The sequence below is a fragment of the Pseudophryne corroboree genome, chromosome 1, assembly GCF_028390025.1.
Source record: "Pseudophryne corroboree isolate aPseCor3 chromosome 1, aPseCor3.hap2, whole genome shotgun sequence".
Classification (NCBI taxonomy): Eukaryota; Metazoa; Chordata; class Amphibia; order Anura; family Myobatrachidae; genus Pseudophryne; species Pseudophryne corroboree.
The window spans coordinates 78,345,705-78,367,023 of record NC_086444.1 but is presented as its reverse complement, the minus strand read 5'-3'; the positions used below and the strand labels follow the sequence as shown (position 1 = coordinate 78,367,023).

The window sequence follows — 21,319 nt, the reverse complement described above, 5'->3', positions numbered from 1 at the left end:
TTGTCAGCTGGCCTCCCACCAGCCTGGATCCCGATACTAACCCTTATAAACACAATCTTTCATTCTGCTTCTTGGCTTACACACAAAGAGCCTGTGGATTCTGGGGGTAATTCCAAGTTGATTTAGTTAGCAATTGGGCAAAACCATGTGCACTGCAGAGGAGGCATATATAACATGTGCAGAGAGAGTTAGATTTGGGTGTGGTGTGTTCAATCTGCAATCTAAATTGCAGTGTAAAAATAAAGCAGCCAGGTTTTACCCTGTACAGAAATAAAATAACCCACCCAAATCTAACTCTCTCTGCACGTTATATCTGCCTCCCCTGCAGTGCACATGGTTTTGCCCAATTGCGATCAAAAATCCTGCTGCGATCAACTTGGAATTACCCCCCTTACACACATTACACCACACAGCAGCACTCCTTACACACATTACACTGCGATCAACTTGGAATTACCCCCTCTGTGTGATGTAAATATACGTATACACGTGTCTATATTGCTCATTTGTGCCAAAAATAAGAATTTACTTACCGATAATTCTATTTCTCGTAGTCCGTAGTGGATGCTGGGAACTCCGTAAGGACCATGGGGAATAGCGGCTCCGCAGGAGACAGGGCACATCTAAAGAAAGCTTTAGGATCACCTGGTGTGCACTGGCTCCTCCCCCTATGACCCTCCTCCAAGCCTCAGTTAGGATACTGTGCCCGGACGAGCGTACACAATAAGGAAGGATTTTGAATCCCGGGTAAGACTCATACCAGCCACACCAATCACACTGTACAACTTGTGATCTGAACCCAGTTAACAGCATGATAATAGAGAAACCTCTATAAAAGATGGCTCACTGCAACAATAACCCGAATTTTTTTGGTAACAATAATTATGTACCAGTATTGCAGACAATCCGCACTTGGGATGGGCGCCCAGCATCCACTACGGACTACGAGAAATAGAATTATCGGTAAGTAAATTCTTATTTTCTCTGACGTCCTAGTGGATGCTGGGAACTCCGTAAGGACCATGGGGATTATACCAAAGCTCCCAAACGGGCGGGAGAGTGCGGATGACTCTGCAGCACCGAATGAGAGAACTCCAGGTCCTCCTCAGCCAGGGTATCAAATTTGTAGAAGTTTACAAACGTATTTGCTCCTGACGAAGTAACTGCTCGGCAAAGTTGTAAAGCCGAGACCCCTCGGGCAGCTGCCCAAGATGAGCCCACCTTCCTTGTGGAGTGGGCATTTTAAGATTTTTGGCTGTGGCAGGCCTGCCACAGAACGTGCAAGCTGAATTGTACTACAAATCCAACGAGCAATCGTCTGCTTAGAAGCAGGAGCACCCAGTTTGTTGGGTGCATACAGGATAAACAGCGAGTCAGATTTTCTGACTCCAGCCGTCCTGGAAACATATATTTTCAGGGCCCTGACCACGTCAAGCAACTTGGAATCCTCCAAGTCCTTAGTAGCCGCAGGTACCACAATAGGTTGCTTCATGTGGAATGCAGAAACCACCTTAGGTAGAAATTGAGGACAAGTCCTCAATTCTGCCCTGTCAGAATGAAATATTAAATAAGGGCTTTTATATGATAAAGCCGCCAGTTCTGACACACGCCTGGCTGAAGCCAGGGCTAACAGCATCGTCACCTTCCATGTGAGATATTTTAAGTCCACAGTGGTGAGTAGTTCAAACCAATGTGACTTTAGGAAACTCAACACAACATTGAGATCCCAAGGTGCCACTGGAGGCACAAAAGGAGGCTGTATATGCAGTACCCCTTTTACAAATGTCTGAACTTCAGGCACTGAAGCCAGTTCCTTTTGGAAGAAAATCGACAGGGCCGAAATTTGAACCTTAATGGGCCCTAATCTTAGGCCCATAGACAGTCCTGTTTGCAGGAAATGGAGGAAACGACCCAGTTGAAATTCCTCTGTAGGGGCCTTCTTGGCCTCCCACCACGCAACATATTTTCGCCAAATGCGGTGATAATGTTTTGCGGTTACGTCCTTCCTGGCCTTGACCAGGGTAGGGATGACTTCATCTGGAATGCCTTTTTCCTTCAGGATCCGGCGTTCAACCGCCAAGCCGTCAAACGCAGCCGCGGTAAGTCTTGGAACAGACAAGGCCCCTGCTGGAGCAGGTCCTTTCTTAGAGGTAGAGGCCGCGGTTCGTCCGTGAGCATCTCTTGAAGTTCCGGATACCAAGTCCTTCTTGGCCAATCCGGAACCACGAGTATAGTTCTTACTCCTCTCCTTCTTATGATTCTCAGTACTTTTGGTATGAGAGGCAGAGGAGGGAACACATACACTGACTGGTACACCCACGGTGTTACCAGAGCGTCCACCGCTATTGCCTGAGGGTCCCCTGACCTGGCGCAATATCTGTCTAGTTTTTTGTTTAGGCGGGACGCCATTATGTCCACCTTTGGTTTTTCCCAACGGTTTACAATCAGGTGGAAGACTTCTGGGTGAAGTCCCCACTCTCCCGGGTGGAGGTCGTGTCTGCTGAGGAAGTCTGCTTCCCAGTTGTCCACTCCCGGAATGAACACTGCTGACAGTGCTATCACATGATTTTCCGCCCAGCGAAGAATCCTTGCAGCTTCTGCCATTGCCCCCCTGCTTCCCGTGCCGCCCTGTCTGTTTACGTGGGCGACTGACGTGATGTTGTCCGATTGGATCAATACCGCCTGACCCTGAAGCAGGGGTTTCGCTTGACTTAGGGCATTGTAAATGGCCCTTAGTTCCAGAATGTTTATATGAAGAGATGTCTCCAGGCTTGACCATAAGCCCTGGAAATTCCTTCCCTGTGTGACTGCTCCCCAGCCTCGCAGGCTGGCATCCGTGGCCACCAGGACCCAGTCCCGAATGCCGAATCTGCGGCCCTCTAGAAGATGAGCACTCTGCAACCACCACAGGAGGGATACCCTTGTCCCCGGTGACAGGGTTATCCGCTGAAGCATCTGAAGATGCGACCCGGACCATTTGTCCAGTAGGTTCCACTGGAAAGTCTTGCGTGGAATCTGCCGAATGGGATTGCTTCGTAGGAAGCCACCATTTTTACCCAGAACCCTTGTGCATTGATGCACTGAGACTTGGTTCGGTTTTAGGAGGTTCCTGACTAGCTCGGATAACTCCCTGGCTTTCTCCTCCGGGAGAAACACCTTCTTTCTGGACTGTGTCCAGGATCATCCCTAGGAACAGAAGACAAGACGTCGGAACCAGCTGCGATTTTGGAATATTGAGAATCCAATCGTGCTGCCGCAACACTACCTGATATAGTGTTACACCGATCTCCAACTAAAACTTTCACAAAGAGCTCAGGAGAGCCCCTAGTGTGCACCCTTCTCGTCGGGCACAGAAAATCTAACTGAGGCTTGGAGGAGGGTCATAGGGGGAGGAGCCAGTGCACACCAGGTGATCCTAAAGCTTTCTTTAGATGTGCCCTGTCTCCTGCGGAGCCGCTATTCCCCATGGTCCTTACGGAGTTCCCAGCATCCACTAGGACGTCAGAGAAATAATGCTGTATCTAGATGTATGAGTCAATTAGACTTGCACCCCTTACTGTATGCCTGGAGATGGACATGCTGATGTTAGTAGCAATCTCGGTGATATGACCCACAGTAATTAGCTGTGGAGGCAATTACTCTTCTTAGGAGGTATATCCTCTATGGGTGCTGCACTGGCGGCCGGGTATAAATATACGTGAGATACCTGCAGCGGAATTTCCCCATAAGTGAGAGCCCTCCACCTCCTGCTATTACCAAGTTAATGTTTAAGACAGACCAAATGAAGAACTTACTGTACAGGGGGGGTAATTCCAAGTTGATCGCAGCAGGATTTTTGATAGCAATTGGGCAAAACCATGTGCACTGCAGGGGGGGCAGATATAACATTTGCAGAGAGAGTTAGATTTGGGTGGGTTATTTTATTTCTGTGCAGGGTAAATACTGGCTGCTTTATTTTTACACTGCAAATTAGATTGCAGATTGAACACACCCCACCCCCAAATCTAACTCTCTCTGCATATGTTATATCTGCCTCCCCTGCAGTGCACATGGTTTTGCCCAATTGCTAACAAAAATCCTGCTGCGATCAACTTGGAATTACCCCCAATATGCTTTTCTTTTCAATCCCCTTATTAGTTTATTATTATTATTATTATTATTATTATTATTACTATTATCTTCTTTTAAAAAGCAAAGACCACTTTATCATTATTTCAACTGCAGCCCAAGTTTTGAGACAATCCTAGAAATAGTTGTCCCTCTAGTATATTGGTGGGCAATAAATGGCCCTCAGCTTCTATGGGACTTCACATACAGTTCCAGCATTCACTGCCAAAATTTTGCTATCAGGGTATGCTAAAACTGTGGCAGAGCATGCTGGGATTTGTAGTTCATCAGCAGCTGGTGGCCTAGTATCAGAGGCGTAATTAGGTCGGGGAGAGCAGGGTGGGCACCCTGGGCGCCGTGGCAGGCACAGCATAGGGGAGCGCAGCCTGGCAGGGCATTGTACCAACACTGCCCACCCACCAACATTGAGCCACACTGCCCGCCCACTATGTGCCGCACATCCTTCCTGCTGCCTGGCCTCACTGTTGGCTCCCAGAAGGTGTGGGGGGGGAGAGACACAGACACACAGTAGAGGGGAGGGAGAAAAGACACTCAGAGAGAAATAGATTGAAGTAGGGGGAGCGAGACACTGCACTGAGAGACATAGAATGGGGGGGGGGGGGGACAGACAGAATTAATGCACACAGGGAAACATAGAATGAAGGGGGGGCAGACATGGAGAGGGCACCAAGAGGCATAGACTTAAGAAGGGGAGATGATGGTGTGCGTGTGCTGAGAGACGATGCTAGGGGGTAGATTATGGTGTGGCTGAGAGACAACACTGAGAGGGAGGTAATGGTGTGCTGAGAGACACCACACAGGGGAAGGTGATGGTGTGCTGAGAGACAACGCTGGGTACGAGGTAATGGTGTGCTGAGAGACACCACACGGGGGAAGTAATGGTGTGCTGAGAGACAACCCGGAGGGGGGAGATGATGGTGTGCTAAGAGATGGCACAGAGGGAGCTGATGGCATGCTGAGAGACGATGCAGGGGGAGGTGATGGTGTGCTGAGAGACGACATTGAGGGGGAAATTATGGTGTGCTGAGAGAAGATGCAGAGGTAGGTGATGGTATGCTGAGAGACGCAGGGGGAGATGATAGTGCACTGAGAGAAGACGCAGGGGGAGATGATGGTGTGCTGAGAGACGATGCAGGGGGAGGTGATGGTGTGCTGAGAGACGATGCAGGGGGAGGTGATGGTGCGCGGAGAGAAGACGCAGAGGGAGGTGATTGTGTGCTGAGAGACGCAGGGGGAGGTGATGGTGCGCTGAGAGAAGACGCAGGGGGAGGTGATGGTGCGCTGAGAGAAGACGCAGAGGGAGGTGATTGTGTGCTGAGAGAAGACGCAGAGGGAGGTGATTGTGTGCTGAGAGAAGACGCAGAGGGAGGTGATTGTGTGCTGAGAGAAGACGCAGAGGGAGGTGATTGTGTGCTGAGAGACGCAGGGGGAGGTGATGGTGCGCTGAGAGAAGACGCAGAGGGAGGTGATTGTGTGCTGAGAGAAGACGCAGAGGGAGGTGATTGTGTGCTGAGAGAAGACGCAGAGGGAGGTGATTGTGTGCTGAGAGAAGACGCAGAGGGAGGTGATTGTGTGCTGAGAGACGCAGGGGGAGATGATGGTGCGCTGAGAGAAGAAGCAGAGGGAGGTGATTGTGTGCTGAGAGACGCAGGGGGAGATGATGGTGTGCTGAGAGAAGACGCAGAGGGAGGTGATGGTGTACTAAGAGATGCAGGGGGAGATGATGGTGTGCTGAGAGAAGACGCAGAGGGAGGTGATGGTGTGCTGAGAGACGCAGGGGAGATGATGGTGTGCTGAGAGAAGACACAGAGGGAGGTGATGGTGTGCAGAGAGATGATGCAGGGGGAGGTGATGGTGTGCTGAGAGATGCAGGGGGAGATGATGGTGTGCTGAGAGAAGACACAGAGGGAGGTGATGGTGTGCTGAGAGATGATGCAGGGGGAGGTGATGGTGTGCTGAGAGATGCAGGGGAGATGATGGTGTGCTGAGAGAAGACACAGAGGGAGGTGATGGTGTGCTGAGAGATGATGCAGAGGGAATTGACGGTGTGCTGAGAGACGATGCAGGGGGAGGTGATGGTGTGCTGAGAGACGATGCAGGGGGAGGTGATGGTGTGCTGAGAGATGATGCAGGGGGAGGTGATGGTGTGCTGAGAGACGATGCATGGGCAGGTGATGGTGTGCTGAGAGACGATGCAGAGGGAGGTGACTGTGTGGTGAGAGAAGACGAGGGGGAAGCGACGCTGTGCCGAAAGACGACAAAGGGGGAGGTGATGGTGTGCTGAGAGATGATGCAGGGGGGAAAGTGATGGTGTGCTGAGAGGCAGCGCAGGGCGGAAAGTGATGGTCTGCTGAGAGATGACGCAGGGGGAGGCGATGGTGTGCTGACAGATGACTCAGGGAAGAAATGATGGTGTGCTGAGAGGGTGTGGATTATTAGATCTAAACTAAAAAGGTCTACCATTAATGGTAGCCCGGATAACACGCTGATAGAGGACGCAGTGGGAGATGATGGAGTAGCTGAGAGATGCATGGAGAAAATGATAGTGTTTTGAGAGATGAAGCAGGGTGGAGATTATGATGTGGCTGAGAGACGCAGGGAGGAAATGATAGTGTGCTGAGAGATGATGCGGGGGGAGATGATGGTGTGGCTGAGAGACGCAGGGGGAGATGATGGAGTGGCTGGAAGACGCAGGGAGGAAATGATAGTGTGCTGAGAGATGACGTGGGGGGAGATGATGGTGTGGCTGAGAGACGCAGGGGGAGATGATGGAGTGGCTGGGAGACGCAGGGAGGAAATGATAGTGCGGCTGAGAGACGCAGGTTTAGATGATGGTGTGGCTGAGAGACGCAGGGGGCAGATGCACATAAAGGTATGTTCTCAGAGTGACGAGAAACAGGTGGCATATCATGTTGAAACCCCATGTTGACACCCTTCTTGCATATGGCCACGCCCATTTGTGTGTGTGTGTGTGTGTGTGTGTGTGTGTGTGTGTGTGTGTGTGTGTGTGTGTGTGTGTGTGTGTGTGTGTGTGTGTGCAGTGCAGCGGGGTTGTGTCATTCTTCATCTTGCCCTCTTGCTCTGGGCGCTGAAGAAGACCTTAGTCACCATATTATGACCCACACAGTAATGCCCCTAACACCATATTATGGCCACAAAATAATTGGTACCTGGTAGTTATCTGGGCAGGGGTTCTGCTCGTTGTCAGGGGATTCCTTCCTTCCCTCCCCCATTGCTGCCGCTGTCGAGAGGGCCCAGGATGCTCATGCCGCTGCCAGCCCGCCTCCGTCCCCGCTGTTCTACTGCTGTTCTCCTGCAGCACTGTATTGAAAACGTCCCTTCCAAAATGGCCGCCACCTCAGAGGAGACCGTTATTAAAGGTACTAGATAGCTCCTCTAGTATCTTGAATAATTTCTCTGTGGCGGCGGCTATTTTGGGATGGACGTTTTTAATACAGAGCTGCTGGAGGGTCGGAGGACAGCGGCAGAACAGCGGGGACAACAGCGGAACGGCGGCGAGTAGGTGGCTGCCAGAGAGGCCGGGCCCGGAACAGCTGTGCCCCCAGTACCCCCCTGATGGCGGCCCTGGTGACACAACAATATAATGCAATAGCCACATCTGAGTATGTAGTAGACCTTCCATACTGCACCCATAGCCCTCTCCTTCCGCTGCTGATGCTGTCCATTTAAACTCTTAGGAGTAATTTACTCAGCTGCTTCTCGGAATGTTTAAGCAGGAAAATTAAATCAGCAATACCAATCAAAGCTGCTTTGAGCAGTATTGCCTTTTTACATTTCCTGCTTAAACATGCCGAGAAGCGAGGCTTGTTTGTTACATTTGCCCCTATGAGGACCAACCAGATCTTCATTCACTATAATCTTTAGCTGCAAATATATGAGTGCAATTGTGTATTATAAGTTTCTTTCTTCTATAAAATTGGACAGGTTGCCAGAGTTTACAGACGGGAGGCACATGTAACAATGTAGCCTATTAGTGATAAAGGGTCTAATTCTGATTTGCAATCAAAACAAAAAAGCAAGCAACTGGGCACTGCAGGTGGGGTAGAGAGAGTTAGATTTGGGTGGGGTGTCCACTGTGTGCAGTCTCTGCACAGCCCAGGACTTACTCCTACAGTGCGATAGAATCAGGCTGATCGGGACCGGAGCTGACGTCAGACACACTCCCTGAAAACGCTTGTACACGCCTGCATTTTTCCGGACACTCCCTGTAAACGGTCAGGTGCCACCCACAAACGGCCTCTTCCTGTCAATCACCTTGCAAACACCCGTGCGATCGGAGTTCTTGCACCATCCTGTCGCTGACCGGCTGTGCCCTTTGTTGTTGTCCGACGCGTGTGCGCATTGCGGTGCGAAAATGCCCAGCAGCGATCAGGTCTGAATCCCCCCTCATGGTTCATTTAAGACACAAAGTTAATTGCATTTTTTTGCTTTAGTTACAAATCTAAATCAGGCCCAAAGTGCATGTAACAAGTGCAGACAGAGCCAGGTACAGTCCCCTGTTAATGTGAAAACAGCAAAGGTGGAGAATGGGTAGACGGAGGAGGAGGAGGAAAATGCCAGGGCTTCTCCTATTGGATGCAAATATGGCTAAGCATCCACGCCCCAGTGTCTGCGCTACGCAAAAGTATTTATTCAGAAAGTGCCGAGGTGACAAACACTGGCATAACAATACAAATGGACTTATAATTACAGCAAAAGGCAGAGAATGTTCTGCTCGTAAGAGCTTACAATCTAAAATGGTAGACCAAACATTTTATATACAAGATTTGGGGAATGTGGGTAATGATTTTGCTTCCTTCAAGTTAGTATGATTTAACTGGTCCAGCAAAGATTAGAGATTACTATGAGAAGGAGTCAAGGACACAGAAATGGGAATTTAGGAGATTCTGAAGGGTGATGTAGGCAGTTCCATGAAAGCGGTGAAGCACGGAGGAAGTCTTGGTAATGAGAAGCAACAAGAGATGAAGAGAGATGGTGGTCATCTTTGGAGAGCAGGAGTCTACTACAAGGTCAGCTCAGTAATGTAAGGAACAGCAGAGTGATGACAGACTTTGCTGACAAGGTGAGAAATCTCTGAATGTCATTTGGGAGGATATAAAGAGCAAACGCATGGAACGGCAGCAGATACAGTATGAGGGACAAGAGGGCTGTATAAGTCTGGAGACGGCTTTCTTGACGGATTAACAAGTACAGTGCAGTATGGAGCGGAAGGCCAGCTGTGTTCTATTGCAATTGTAATACTCCCATTCAAACACTCTTATAGAACATAGCAAACAGAATATGACCAGATGCTGAGATTGACCTTTAAAAATACAGCAGGGGTGGAACTGAGCAGATGTGCAATATAGAATAACATGACATTTTCAGAAGCAAATCCTCAATTAGGAAGAAACAGAAGGGACAAAACCTTTGGGCGATTGGGACTGTTTCCTTCCTTTTTTTGCAGACGCCTGTTTGTCCTGAGGTGGCCGTTGAAGGTCCTTGGTGGAGTCTGGAGGAGGAGGAGGAGAAGGAGCGGGAGGTGGAGGTGAGGGTATGACTGGTGGCGGTGGTGGTATCTCCTCTTTCTTCTCAGTCTCTTTACCTGTGTATTGAATGCAATAATTCCATTACTCTGACAAATGCTAATGGCTTTCCCAATCTTATTAAATGACGTACTTGAATTTAATAAAACACATTTATAAATCATGGCTCAGTCAGGACACTTGCATAGAACGGTTGGATTGACCATGCTTAAAACAAACACAATACATAATACATGTGGCACTATGTAACAAAATTATTTAAACAATGAGAAAGACTCTCCCTAAAGTTGGTAAAGGATACACTGGGGAGCCCCAAACCTATAGATGCTCTTAAAAAAAAGTTGGGCACATAGATCACATTGATGACAAAGTGTCTTTATTTTTCTCGTATGGGTCAAAACAGTTACTGACAATACTGTACAGGTAAGGAAAGTTGGTTTGAATTACATGAGATATTATGCTTTACTGTACAGATGTGTCTGTTGCTCTAGGTATGCCAGATAGCCCCTTTTGGCAAGTGACTTAGCCAAGGCTAGTGTCCTTTTTTTCTAATGTTGCATCTTATTTGCACGGCTAAAAACGGCTTGAAGCGCCAAAATGACATTAGTAACATACACTGGGCCTGATTCATGTTTGTAAGTAAAGTAAAACAGAAAGCAACTGGGCAAACCCATGCTGCACTGCAGGTGGGGCAGATGTAACATGTACAGAGAGAGTAAAGGTGGGTACACACTGGCCGACATATCGGCCGTTCTATTGAACGACCGATATATCGTGGTTCTGGCGTTCACAGACATATCGCGACGGCCCAGCAGCACAGCCGTTGGCCAATATATCTACCGATATATCGGCGCATCGCTGTGTGTGTACGGGCGAACAGCCGCCCGCCCGTACACATGCTGCGGCGGCCGGTGATTGACAGCTGAACTGGGCGGGCGCGTGTGCACGGCCGCCCAGTTCATGACATCAGTCCCCGACGGATCAGGCAGTGTGTATGCTCAACACACTGCTCGATCCGTCCATAGATATATCTGCAGATCAATTGATCTGCAGATATATCTATCAGTGTGTACCCACCTTTAAATTTGGGTGGGGTGTGTTCAAGCTGAAATCTAAATTGCAGTGTAAACATAAAGCTGTCTGACATTTGTGTACTGCATGCAAAAACAGCCAATATTTACACTGCACAGAAATCACATAAATGTGGACATGATTCAGGTTGGATCGCTTATACCCACAGTTTCCCGATAATTGTGAACCTGCCGTTCTGCACATGTGTAGAACGAGTCCTGCGATCAAACTGTAAGTATGCGAAAGACTCAGCCTGATTGACAGGCAGAGGCATTCGGGAGAAGGGACAGGGGCGGCCGGTTGCTTGACACGGGGCTAAGCCTGCAGTCGCAGATGAACATCACGAACAATGGGCCTAATTCAGAGTTGATCGCAGCAGCAAATTTGTTAGCAGTTCATCCACCACTGCGATCTCATCACAGTTTAGAGATCGCAAACGTAGGAAGGAGGTTGTATGCTCCGCCTCCTGCATTTGCATTCCTAAGGATTGCATTTGCAAAGCTGCTCCACAAAAGCAGTCATTGCTGAATTAGGCCCTGTATTCGCTCCCCTTGCAGGACAACATGGTTTGTTCCAGACACAAAATGACTTGTTGGGTTTTTTTTTTTGCTTTACTTACAAACATGAATCAGGCCCACTGACCACTGTGTGTGAATGAGTCACAAATCTGTGTACAAAAGGTTCCAATATGAGCGCTCACCCGAATCAACAACTGTGCATGGGTTGTACTAATTCCTTTGCAACAAAAATCACAACCTAGCGTCTCTGGTACACTGTGAGTGGTTTTGTAGACAGCTACGATGTAACTAAGATGCATATAGTGAAATGTTTGCTATGCTGCTCATATCGGAGCATCTCAGCGGCACCAGGCGTCTCATATGGTGTAAAGACACTAGCGGGTACACTTACTAAAGTGCGGGTTTTTAAAAATAGAGATCTTGCCCATAGCAACCAATCAGATTCTAGCTATTATCTTATAGAAGGTTCTAGATAACTGAAAAGTAGAATCTGATTGGTTGCTATGGGAAACATCTCACTTCTAAAAACCTGGTACCCCCATGTGCAGGTCGGAGTGGTTTCGCGGAACATGAAAGGTAATATCTATACTTATTTATTGTAAAGAGGTGTCACCACACCTCTGTTATTAGGCCACACACCCTTTCATTACTGGCCCCGGAAAAGCCCTCTACGGCCTTGAAACTCTGTATAAAATAATGGTAATATATCTAACATCATACCTTTATTTTCCTTATTATAGACAGTAGTTAAGAATACTTGTTCTATTTCCTTGCACAAGATGTCTTCCGCCACTTCCCCATCTACTTTCACTAAAATATTCTGCTGCACCGAAAACCACATCTCCAGTTTGTGCCAGCTGTCGAGGAAACCTGTTATTCTACAAAAAGAAAAAAAAGAAAACATTTTTTTTTTGCTATTTTTTTTTTTTTTTTTTTTTTTTATTGAACTTTTGAATCCACCAGCAGAAAAAGTAACAACATATCATGACAATAGATTTCCAATACACATAAGCAAGAACAAAAATAGTTGCAAAGAGCGGTCACTATAGAGTATAGACAGACCTGTAGAAGGTCCAAAACATTATGGCGGGACAGGAATGTCATTGGGCAATAGCCAGAAGATGTGTGGATACAAGTATTAGACCACTATGCATATATGAATTTGGCATTTCAACAGAAATAGATGTAAAACTCAATGGGGTAAATTTACTAAGATGGGAGTTCTATTTAAGATGGGATGTTGCCCATAGCAACCAATCAGATTTTACTTTTCATTTATACAGCACCTTCTAAAAGATAATACCTGAAATCTGATTGGTTGCTACGGGCAACATCCCATCTTAAATAGAATTCCTATCTTAGTAAATTTACCCCAATATATAATTAAAAGAATAATGAGATGAGTGGAAAAATAAAGAAACTAGAGAACGAAGCAATCAAGCGGGTTGGGCCGCAAAGGGAGAGATAATCCACCAGGACCTAAAATAACTAAGAGAGACAGGTGTCAGATCACAAAATGAGGTGCGTGGTCTATGAGGCGCCAATATCACTAAGTAGTTCATGAACTAATCAGCAGAATACCTAATAATATAATACGATTCTAACCTCTGAAACCAGTCAACAAGGTTCTGGGGCAAGTAGACTTCCATCGCACCAGACTTACTAAGATGCTCTGTTAAGATATTTCAAGAGTGATTTTTTTTGTAGACAGATAAAGGCATGGTAGTTACATTCAATAGCCGAGGACCAGGACAGGACCATCTGGAACGTCTGAGCCTAAAATTTACCATGCGATCAAAACCACCCCATCCCAAAAGTCCCTCAAAACCGGCAGGACTACTAGATAGGGGAGTACCCAGTCCATACTACTTCTCCAGCATCTAAAAGACACCACCTGGCACATTTTAACTAGAAAAATAAGAATTTACTTACCGATAATTCTATTTCTCGTAGTCCGTAGTGGATGCTGGGAACTCCGTAAGGACCATGGGGAATAGCGGCTCCGCAGGAGACTGGGCACAAAAGTAAAAGCTTTAGGACTACCTGGTGTGCACTGGCTCCTCCCCCTATGACCCTCCTCCAAGCCTCAGTTAGGATACTGTGCCCGGACGAGCGTACACAATAAGGAAGGATTTTGAATCCCGGGTAAGACTCATACCAGCCACACCAATCACACCGTACAACCTGTGATCTGAATCCAGTTAACAGCATGATAACAGAGGAGCCTCTGAAAAGATGGCTCACAACAATAATAACCCAATTTTTGTAACAATAACTATGTACAAGTATTGCAGACAATCCGCACTTGGGATGGGCGCCCAGCATTCACTACGGACTACGAGAAATAGAATTATCGGTAAGTAAATTCTTATTTTCTCTGACGTCCTAGTGGATGCTGGGAACTCCGTAAGGACCATGGGGATTATACCAAAGCTCCCAAACGGGCGGGAGAGTGCGGATGACTCTGCAGCACCGAATGAGAGAACTCCAGGTCCTCCTCAGCCAGGGTATCAAATTTGTAGAATTTAGCAAACGTGTTTGCCCCTGACCAAGTAGCTGCTCGGCAAAGTTGTAAAGCCGAGACCCCTCGGGCAGCCGCCCAAGATGAGCCCACTTTCCTTGTGGAATGGGCTTTTACAGATTTTGGCTGTGGCAGGCCTGCCACAGAATGTGCAAGCTGAATTGTACTACAAATCCAACGAGCAATAGTCTGCTTAGAAGCAGGAGCACCCAGCTTGTTGGGTAGATACAGGATAAACAGCGAGTCAGATTTTCTGACTCCAGCCGTCCTGGAAACATATATTTTCAGGGCCCTGACTACGTCCAGCAACTTGGAGTCCTCCAAGTCCCTAGTAGCCGCAGGTACCACAATAGGCTGGTTCAAGTGAAACGCTGAAACCACCTTAGGGAGAAATTGAGGACGAGTCCTCAATTCTGCCCTGTCCGTATGAAAAATTAGGTAAGGGCTTTTATAGGATAAAGCCGCCAATTCTGAGACACGCCTGGCTGAAGCCAGGGCTAACAGCATTACCACTTTCCATGTGAGATATTTTAAGTCCACAGTGGTGAGTGGTTCAAACCAATGTGAGTTTAGGAACCCCAAAACTACATTGAGATCCCAAGGTGCCACTGGAGGCACAAAAGGAGGCTGTATATGCAGTACCCCCTTGACAAACGTCTGAACTTCAGGAACTGAAGCCAGTTCTTTCTGGAAGAAAATCGACAGGGCCGAAATTTGAACCTTAATGGACCCTAATTTTAGGCCCATAGACAGTCCTGTTTGCAGGAAATGCAGGAAACGACCCAGTTGAAATTCCTCTGTAGGGGCCTTCCTGGCCTCACACCACGCAACATATTTACGCCAAATACGGTGATAATGTTGCACGGTTACATCCTTCCTGGCTTTGATCAGGGTAGGGATGACTTCATCCGGAATGCCTTTTTCCTTCAGGATCCGGCGTTCAACCGCCATGCCGTCAAACGCAGCCGCGGTAAGTTTTGGAACAGACAGGGTCCCTGCTGGAGCAGGTCCTTTCTTAGAGGTAGAGGCCACAGGTCCTCCGTGAGCATCTCTTGAAGTTCCGGGTACCAAGTCCTTCTTGGCCAATCCGGAGCCACGAGTATAGTCCTTACTCCTCTCCTTCTTATGATTCTCAGTACCTTGGGTATGAGAGGCAGAGGAGGGAACACATACACTGACTGGTACACCCACGGTGTTACCAGAGCGTCCACCGCTATTGCCTGAGGGTCCCTTGACCTGGCGCAATATCTGTCTAGTTTTTTGTTGAGGCGGGACGCCATCATGTCCACCTTTGGTTTTTCCCAACGGTTCACAATCATGTGGAAGACTTCTGGGTGAAGTCCCCACTCCCCCGGGTGGAGGTCGTGTCTGCTGAGGAAGTCTGCTTCCCAGTTGTCCACTCCCGGAATGAACACTGCTGACAGTGCTATCACATGATTTTCCGCCCAGCGAAGAATCCTTGCAACTTCTGCCATTGCCCTCCTGCTTCTTGTGCCGCCCTGTCTGTTTACGTGGGCGACTGCCGTGATGTTGTCTGACTGGATCAACACCGGCTGACCCTGAAGCAGAGGCCTTGCTTGACTTAGGGCATTGTAAATGGCCCTTAGTTCCAGGATATTTATGTGAAATGACGTTTCCATGCTTGACCACAAGCCCTGGAAATTTCTTCCCTGTGTGACTGCTCCCCAGCCTCTCAGGCTGGCATCCGTGGTCACCAGGACCCAGTCCTGAATGCCGAATCTGCGGCCCTCTAGAAGATGAGCACTCTGCAACCACCACAGGAGAGACACCCTTGTCCTTGGAGACAGGGTTATCCGCTGATGCATCTGAAGATGCGATCCGGACCATTTGTCCAGCAGATCCCACTGAAAAGTTCTTGCGTGGAATCTGCCGAATGGAATCGCTTCGTAAGAAGCCACCATTTTTCCCAGGACCCTTGTGCATTGATGCACTGACACTTGGCCTGGTTTTAGGAGGTTCCTGACTAGCTCGGATAACTCCCTGGCTTTCTCCTCCGGGAGAAACACCTTTTTCTGGACTGTGTCCAGAATCATCCCTAGGAACAGCAGACGTGTCGTCGGAATCAGCTGCGATTTTGGAATATTTAGAATCCACCCGTGCTGTCGTAGTACTACTTGAGATAGTGCTACTCCGACCTCTAACTGTTCCCTGGACCTTGCCCTTATCAGGAGATCGTCCAAGTAAGGGATAATTAAGACGCCTTTTCTTCGAAGAAGAATCATCATTTCGGCCATTACCTTGGTAAAGACCCGGGGTGCCGTGGACAATCCAAACGGCAGCGTCTGAAACTGATAGTGACCGTTCTGTACCACAAACCTGAGGTACCCTTGGTGAGAAGGGCAAATTGGGACATGGAGGTAAGCATCATTGATGTCCAGAGACACCATATAGTCCCCTTCTTCCAGGTTCGCTATCACTGCTCTGAGTGACTCCATCTTGAATTTGAACCTTTGTATGTAAGTGTTCAAGGATTTCAGATTTAAAATAGGTCTCACCGAGCCGTCCGGCTTCGGTACCACAAACAGCGTGGAATAATACCCCTTTCCCTGTTGTAGGAGGGGTACCTTGATTATCACCTGCTGGGAATACAGCTTGTGAATGGCTTCCAATACCGCCTCCCTGTCGGAGGGAGACGTTGGTAAAGCAGACTTCAGGAACCGGCGAGGGGGAGACGTCTCGAATTCCAATTTGTACCCCTGAGATACTACCTGCAGGATCCAGGGGTCCACTTGCGAGTGAGCCCACTGCGCGCTGAAATTCTTGAGACGACCCCCCACCGTACCTGAGTCCGCTTGTAAGGCCCCAGCGTCATGCTGAGGACTTGGCAGAAGCGGGGGAGGGCTTCTGTTCCTGGGAAGAGGCTGCCTGCTGCAGTCTTTTTCCCCTTCCTCTGCCCCTGGGCAGATATGAGTGGCCTTTTGCCCGCTTGCCCTTATGGGGATGAAAGGACTGAGCCTGAAAAGACGGTGTCTTTTTCTGCTGAGAGGTGACCTGGGGTAAAAAGGTGGATTTCCCAGCCGTTGCCGTGGCCACCAGGTCCGATAGACCGACCCCAAATAACTCCTCCCCTTTATACGGCAATACTTCCATATGCCGTTTGGAATCCGCATCACCTGACCACTGCCGCGTCCATAACCCTCTTCTGGCAGAAATGGACAGCGCACTTACTCTTGATGCCAGAGTGCAAATATCCCTCTGTGCATCTCGCATATATAGAAATGCATCCTTTAAATGCTTTATAGTCAATAATATACTGTCCCTGTCCAGGGTATCAATATTTTCAGTCAGGGAATCCGACCAAGCCACCCCAGCACTGCACATCCAGGCTGAGGCGATTGTTGGTCGCAGTATAACACCAGTATGTGTGTATATACTTTTTAGGATATTTTCCAGCTTCCTATCAGCTGGCTCCTTGAGGGCGGCCGTATCAGGAGACGGTAACGCCACTTGTTTTGATAAGCGTGTGAGCGCCTTATCTACCCTAGGGGGTGTTTCCCAACGCGCCCTAACCTCTGGCGGGAAAGGGTATAATGCCAATAATTTTTTAGAAATTAGCAGTTTTTTATCAGGGGAAACCCACGCTTCATCACACACCTCATTTAATTCATCTGATTCAGGAAAAACTACGGGTAGTTTTTTCACACCCCACATAATACCCTTTTTTGTGGTACTTGTAGTATCAGAAATGTTCAAAACCTCCTTCATTGCCGTGATCATGTAACGTGTGGCCCTACTGGAAAATACGTTTGTTTCCTCACCGTCGACACTGGAGTCAGTGTCCGTGTCTGGGTCTGTGTCGACCATCTGAGGTAACGGGCGCTTTAGAGCCCCTGACGGTGTTTGAGATGCCTGGACAGGTAATAACTGATTTTCCGGCTGTCTCATGTCGTCAACAGTCTTTTGTAAAGTGCTGACGCTATCACGTAATTCCTTCCATAAGACCATCCAGTCAGGTGTCGACTCCCTAGGGGGTGACATCACTATTACAGGCAATTGCTCCGCCTCCATACCATTTTCCTCCTCATACATGTCGACACAACGTACCGACACACAGCACACACACAGGGAATGCTCTGATAGAGGACAGGACCCCACTAGCCCTTTGGGGAGACAGAGGGAGAGTTTGCCAGCACACACCAGAGCGCTATATATATACAGGGATAACCTTATATAAGTGTTTTTCCCTTATATAGCTGCTGTATTGATTAATCTGCCAAATTAGTGCCCCCCCTCTCTTGTTTTACCCTGTTTCTGTAGTGCAGGACTGCAGGGGAGAGTCAGGGAGACGTCCTTCCAGCTGAGCTGTGAGGGAAAATGGCGCTTGTGTGCTGAGGAGATAGGCTCCGCCCCCTTCTCGGCGGCCTTTCTCCCCCTTTTTTAAGGAAAAACTGGCAGGGGTTAAATGCATCCATATAGCCCAGGAGCTATATGTGATGTATTTTTTGCCATCTAAGGTGTTTTTATTGCGTCTCAGGGCGCCCCCCCCAGCGCCCTGCACCCTCAGTGACCGGAGTGTGAAGTGTGCTGAGAGCAATGGCGCACAGCTGCGGTGCTGTGCGCTACCTTATTGAAGACAGGACGTCTTCTGCCGCCGATTTCCCGGACCTCTTCTGTCTTCTGGCTCTGTAAGGGGGCCGGCGGCGCGGCTCTGGGACCCATCCATGGCTGGGCCTGTGATCGTCCCTCTGGAGCTAATGTCCAGTAGCCTGGAGGTGAGTTCGCTTCTTCTCCCCTTAGTCCCTCGATGCAGTGAGCCTGTTGCCAGCAGGTCTCACTGAAAATAAAAAACCTATACTTAAACTTTTTTCACTAAGCAGCTCAGGAGAGCCACCTAGTGTGCACCCTTCTCGTTCGGGCACAAAAATCTAACTGAGGCTTGGAGGAGGGTCATAGGGGGAGGAGCCAGTGCACACCAGGTAGTCCTAAAGCTTTTAGTTTTGTGCCCAGTCTCCTGCGGAGCCGCTATTCCCCATGGTCCTTACGGAGTTCCCAGCATCCACTAGGACGTCAGAGAAAATAAGAATTTACTTACCGATAATTCTATTTCTCGTAGTCCGTAGTGGATGCTGGGGACTCCGTAAGGACCATGGGGAATAGCGGCTCCGCAGGAGACTGGGCACAAAAGTAAAGCTTTAGAACTACCTGGTGTGCACTGGCTCCTCCCCCTATGACCCTCCTCCAAGCCTCAGTTAGGATACTGTGCCCGGACGAGCGTACACAATAAGGAAGGATTTTGAATCCCGGGTAAGACTCATACCAGCCACACCAATCACACCATATAACTTGTGATCTAAACCCAGTTAACAGCATGATAACAGAGGAGCCTCTAGAAAAGATGGCTCACTACAGTAATAACCCGATTTTTTGGTAACAATAACTATGTACCAGTATTGCAGACAATCCGCACTTGGGATGGGCGCCCAGCATCCACTACGGACTACGAGAAATAGAATTATCGGTAAGTAAATTCTTATTTTCTCTAACGTCCTAAGTGGATGCTGGGGACTCCGTAAGGACCATGGGGATTATACCAAAGCTCCCAAACGGGCGGGAGAGTGCGGATGACTCTGCAGCACCAAATGAGAGAACTCCCGGTCCTCCTCAGCCAGGGTATCAAATTTGTAGAATTTTACAAACGTATTTGCTCCTGACCAAGTAGCTGCTCGGCAAAGTTGTAAAGCCGAGACCCCTCGGGCAGCCGCCCAAGATGAGCCCACCTTCCTTGTGGAATGGGCTTTTGCAGATTTTGGCTGTGGCAGGCCTGCCACAGAATGTGCAAGCTGAATTGTACTACAAATCCAACGAGCAATAGTCTGCTTAGAAGCAGGAGCACCCAGCTTGTTGGGTGCATACAGAATAAACAACGAGTCAGATTTTCTGACTCCAGCCGTCCAGGAAACCTATATTTCCAGGGCTCTGACAACGTCTAGCAACTTGGAGTCCTCCAAGTCCCTAGTAGCCGCAGGCACCACAATAGGTTGATTCAGGTGAAACGCTGAAAACCACCTTAGGGAGAAACTGAGGACAAGTCCTCAATTCCGCCCTGTCCGAATGGAAAATCAGATGAGGGCTTTTACAGGATAAAGCCGCCAATTCTGACACGCACCTGGCCCAGGCCAGGGCCAACAGCATGACCACTTTCCATGTGAGATATTTTAACTCCACATATTTAAGTGGTTCAAACCAATGTGACTTTTGGAGCCCAAAAACTACATTTAGATCCCAAGGTGCCACTGGAGGCACAAAAGGAGGCTGTATATACAGTACCCCTTTCACAAACGTCTGAACTTCAGGGACTGAAGCTAGTTCTTTTTGGAAGAAAAGAGACAGGGCCGAAATTTGAACCTTAATGGACCCCCATTTCAGGCCCATAGACACTCCTGTTTGCAGGAAATGTAGGAATCGACCTAGTTGAAAATTCCTCCGTCGGGGCCTTACTGGCCTCGCACCACGCAACATATTTTCGCCAAATGCGGTGATAATGTTTTGCGGTTATATCTTTCCTGGCTTTGATCAGGATAGGGATGACTTCATCCGGAATGCCTTTTTCCTACAGGATCCGGCGTTCAACCGCCCTGCCGTTAAACGCAGCCGCGGTAAGTCTTGGAACAGACAGGGTCCTTGCTGGAGCAGGTCCCTTCTTAGAGGTAGAGGCCACGGATCCTCCGTGAGCATCTCTTGAAGTTCCGGTTACCAAGTCCTTCTTGGCCAATCCAGAGCCACAAATATCGTGCTTACTCCTCTCCATCTTATAATTCTCAGTACCTTGGTTATGAGAGGCAGAGGAGGGAACACATACACTGACTGGTACACCCACTGTGTTACCAGAGCGTCTACAGCTATTGCCTGAGGGTCCCTTGACCTAGCGCAATACTTGTCGAGTTTTATAAACATGTGGAAGACTTCTGGGTGAAGTCCCCACTCTCCCGGGTGGAGGTCGTGTCTGCTGAGGAAGTCTGCTTCCCAGTTGTCCACTCCCGGAATGAATACTGCTGACAGTGCTATCACATGATTTTCCGCCCAGCGAAGAATCCTTGCAGCTTCTGCCATTGCCCTTCTGCTTCTTGTGTCACCCTGTCTGTTTACGTGGGTGACTGCCGTGATGTTGTCCGAATGGATCAACTCCGGGTGACCTTGAAGCAGAGGTCTTGCTGAGCTTAGAGCATTGTAAATGGCCCTTAGCTTCAGGATATTTATGTGAAGTGATGTCTCCAGGCTTGACCATAAGCTCTGGAAATTCCTTCCCTGTGTGACTGCTCCCCAGCCTCGCAGGCTGGCATCCGTGGTCACCAGGACCCAGTCCTGAATGTGCGGCCCTCTAGAAGATGAGCACTCTGCAACCACCACAGGAGAGACACCCTTGTGCTTGGTGACAGGGTTATCCGCTGATGCATCTGAAGATGCGACCCAGACCATTTGTCCAGCAGGTCCCACTGGAAAGTTCTTGCGTGGAATCTGCCGCATGGGATTGCTTCATAGGAAGCCACCATTTATTTTATTTTTATTTTTTTCCA

General features: G+C 48.6%; 1 protein-coding gene across 3 annotated transcripts in view; it reads right to left on the bottom strand.

The window, feature by feature from the left end:
- The window catches only part of SPEF2 (sperm flagellar 2), an 853,267-nt gene that overhangs the window by 162,623 nt on the left and 669,325 nt on the right, over window positions 1-21,319 (bottom strand). For all 3 annotated transcript variants that reach the window (XM_063960786.1, XM_063960790.1, XM_063960798.1), the window contains 2 exons: window positions 11,984-12,141; window positions 9,557-9,733 (listed from right to left, as the gene is read on the bottom strand). In XM_063960786.1, the coding sequence (XP_063816856.1) occupies window positions 9,557-9,733; window positions 11,984-12,141 (335 nt within the window). The remainder of the gene's footprint in view (window positions 1-9,556; window positions 9,734-11,983; window positions 12,142-21,319) is intronic.